Source organism: Penaeus japonicus, unplaced genomic scaffold, assembly GCF_977035675.1.
Source record: "Penaeus japonicus unplaced genomic scaffold, GWHDUDI00000001_assembly GWHDUDI00000022, whole genome shotgun sequence".
Taxonomy (NCBI): Eukaryota; Metazoa; Arthropoda; class Malacostraca; order Decapoda; family Penaeidae; genus Penaeus; species Penaeus japonicus.
The window spans coordinates 6199837-6202336 of record NW_028234424.1 but is presented as its reverse complement, the minus strand read 5'-3'; the positions used below and the strand labels follow the sequence as shown (position 1 = coordinate 6202336).

The 2500-nt window shown below is 34.4% G+C and overlaps 2 protein-coding genes across 9 annotated transcripts in view; one reads left to right on the top strand and one right to left on the bottom strand.

Moving 5' to 3' along the window:
- LOC122254769 (uncharacterized) overlaps positions 1-692 on the bottom strand; it is a 42656-nt gene extending 41964 nt beyond the window's left edge. For all 8 annotated transcript variants that reach the window (XM_043018631.2, XM_086549387.1, XM_086549389.1 and 5 more), the window contains exon 1: positions 563-692. The gene's annotated coding sequence lies outside the window, so the exon portion shown is untranslated. The remainder of the gene's footprint in view (positions 1-562) is intronic.
- A 1224-nt stretch (positions 693-1916) lies between these two features.
- The window catches only part of mRpL22 (mitochondrial ribosomal protein L22), a 3156-nt gene continuing 2572 nt past the window's right edge, over positions 1917-2500 (top strand). The window contains exons 1-2 of the mRNA XM_043018629.2: positions 1917-2004; positions 2492-2500. The exon at positions 2492-2500 is cut by the window's right edge and continues 119 nt beyond it. Coding sequence (XP_042874563.2) covers positions 1977-2004; positions 2492-2500 — 37 coding nt within the window. The 5' untranslated portion in view covers positions 1917-1976. The remainder of the gene's footprint in view (positions 2005-2491) is intronic.

The window sequence follows — 2500 nt, the reverse complement described above, 5'->3', positions numbered from 1 at the left end:
TGCCAGATATGTCTTTCATTATTCTGCATCAATTTAAAATGTTATTATATAATGACAAAATATATTTAGAAAATGGAGATATGTAATTGTCCTATTAAATAATACCAGGTAAAATTACCATAAAAATCCATAGAGGTGTACCATAAAATAGCTACAAAAGAGTGCAGACCAAATGTGTCAGACCAATGTGTCATAAAAGTGTCAGGTATGTGTGCCATAAAATTGCCAAACAAGATTTTTTTTTTATAAATGTGCCAGACAAGTGTGTCAAAAAGCTAGATAAGTGTGATACAAGAGAAACCATAAACGAGCGTCAGACGAACGTGCCATAAAAAGAGGGCCGTAAGAGAGTGCCAGTCGAGCGTGCCACAAAAGAGTGCCAAACAAACTGGCCTACATTGACACCGACTCGACCTACCCACTCCGCCTCCATTTCCATCTTTGCACTCTCTTTCACCTTCTTATATCTTCCCCTCGAAACTCCCCGCTTGTGGCCTACCATTCTACGGTACTGCAGGCTGCAGCGAGGGCTAAAACGAAAGGAATTCGGGCCAAAACTTACCATATATTTGAGATCAAATATCGATGATTACGAGGCACTCCAGAGTCCAATCTCGCTTCGTCCGAACTTCTTCCTTCCTGGCTTCGCCGGAGAAAATTTCCTCCTGAGTGACAACTCTTTGATTTTTAATAGCAAGTTTAATGGTATCATCACACATAAATTAAACTTTTTTGCAATATTTAGTGCGACATTGTGCTCAAAATTGTCGTGGATTAATTCGTTGTTGAACTAGCCTTTAATTGAAATCCAAATCCGAACGCTTCAACTTATGTTTGTATCAGAGATACCACACTAGCAATATTTTCCCTCGGATGTGGCACCAAGTGCCTTTCATTGTCGAGAAATAGCTTTGTTTTCTCTAAAAATCAAGAATTTAGCTTCGTAAATTCAAATAAGAATACTTCTGTAATGAAAGTGAAGGAATTTCTTTCGTGCAGTCTATAACTTTAGAATTTTACTAAAGACCTCTATGTTTTACCAATTCAAACGATACTGATATGCATTTTAGGGTAACAATAAGGCTTATATAGACCTATAGATTCATATACAAGTAAAAATATTAATTAATCATAGAAAGACTAAATATTTTTAATACCTTTTAATTGTTTTCGGAAACTTTCAATTATTATAAAAGTGTCAAAACCCTTCTGTGACGTCAGGTTTGTGACGTCACGGCAAGCAGACGACGCTAGGGAGATATGAATAATGAATAAATTATAAGCTTAGAAAGGATGATTGGTGTGACATAGAGCTTGGGGAAGCGAAGAATAATGATTTTGTTATATTAACCCCGATGAGTTGGTCTATCATGGTCTCATAGAGACAAAAAGAATATTATTTTGAAGGAGCGATAACGCAATGCAGATGACAGTAATTTCTTCTTGGAAAGAATGCATTAAAATATCGCACTCTTCAAAAGAAGGGGAAAAAAAGAGTATGAACTCCTAAAATTCAAAGAAGCGACATCCATTAGTCACTCCCCGAATCGATTAATGGGCGTCTCTGATCTCTTTTAATAATTAGGTCAACGTAAAGTTTATAAGAGAATCTGTGTCGTCTGCTAGGAAGATTATTTTCACACAGACTGGATTCCTATTTTTTAGTTATTTTCTGGTGGTTAATTTATTTTCTGGTGCAATTATTTATTATTAGAAAATTTATTTCTTATCTGGAAAATATTCATAACTCATTTCCTTATCTACATATAAATCTTATGTCATTATTTTAGATAAAATAATTACCCTGAATTATCACAATCATCATAATATAATTAAAATCACTAATGTAAAACAAAAATAACTAAGACCACTCTAAAATCTCGAGAGCAATAAAAGAAACAGAAAAATTAGATAGAAAACAAAAAATTGGATACCGGTTCCCCTGAATATGTCACGTGTGTTGTTTACATGTGAAGATGGCTGCCTCCCTCACCCGTGCCCTCGGTATGCACTGCCCTTTCCTTCGTCTCGTTTATGTGTATTTAGGTTTTATGACTTGTGAAAGTTGTATAGGATATGTAGGATAATGATGTGGTTAACAGAGCAAGTTTATTGTTGTCTTTGTATTTGTAAAAATCGGATTTTTTTTATTTTTTATAATGTGCTTTGATGCGGTTTGCCTGTTTTAAGACTTAAAATTGAAATAAAGGACGCTATTGTATTGCAGAATGTAGAAGATAGTTGATCTTAAGATATTTTAAGAACACAAGCCAAACAGTATTTGGAATCTAGTGATTTAAAGTGTATATTTTATAGAGAGGGGCATGAAATTACTATTTTCTTTATGTTAGAGTTATTAAAGTTGTAAGTACAAGAAGAACAGTTTTCTCATTTGATTATGTTTCTGTACAGAGTAATTTTACAGGCAAAATCATTGTATGTGATTCCAGCCATCATTCCAGAGCAAACAGTATTATATCCATACTTCCAGGGCTGGCAG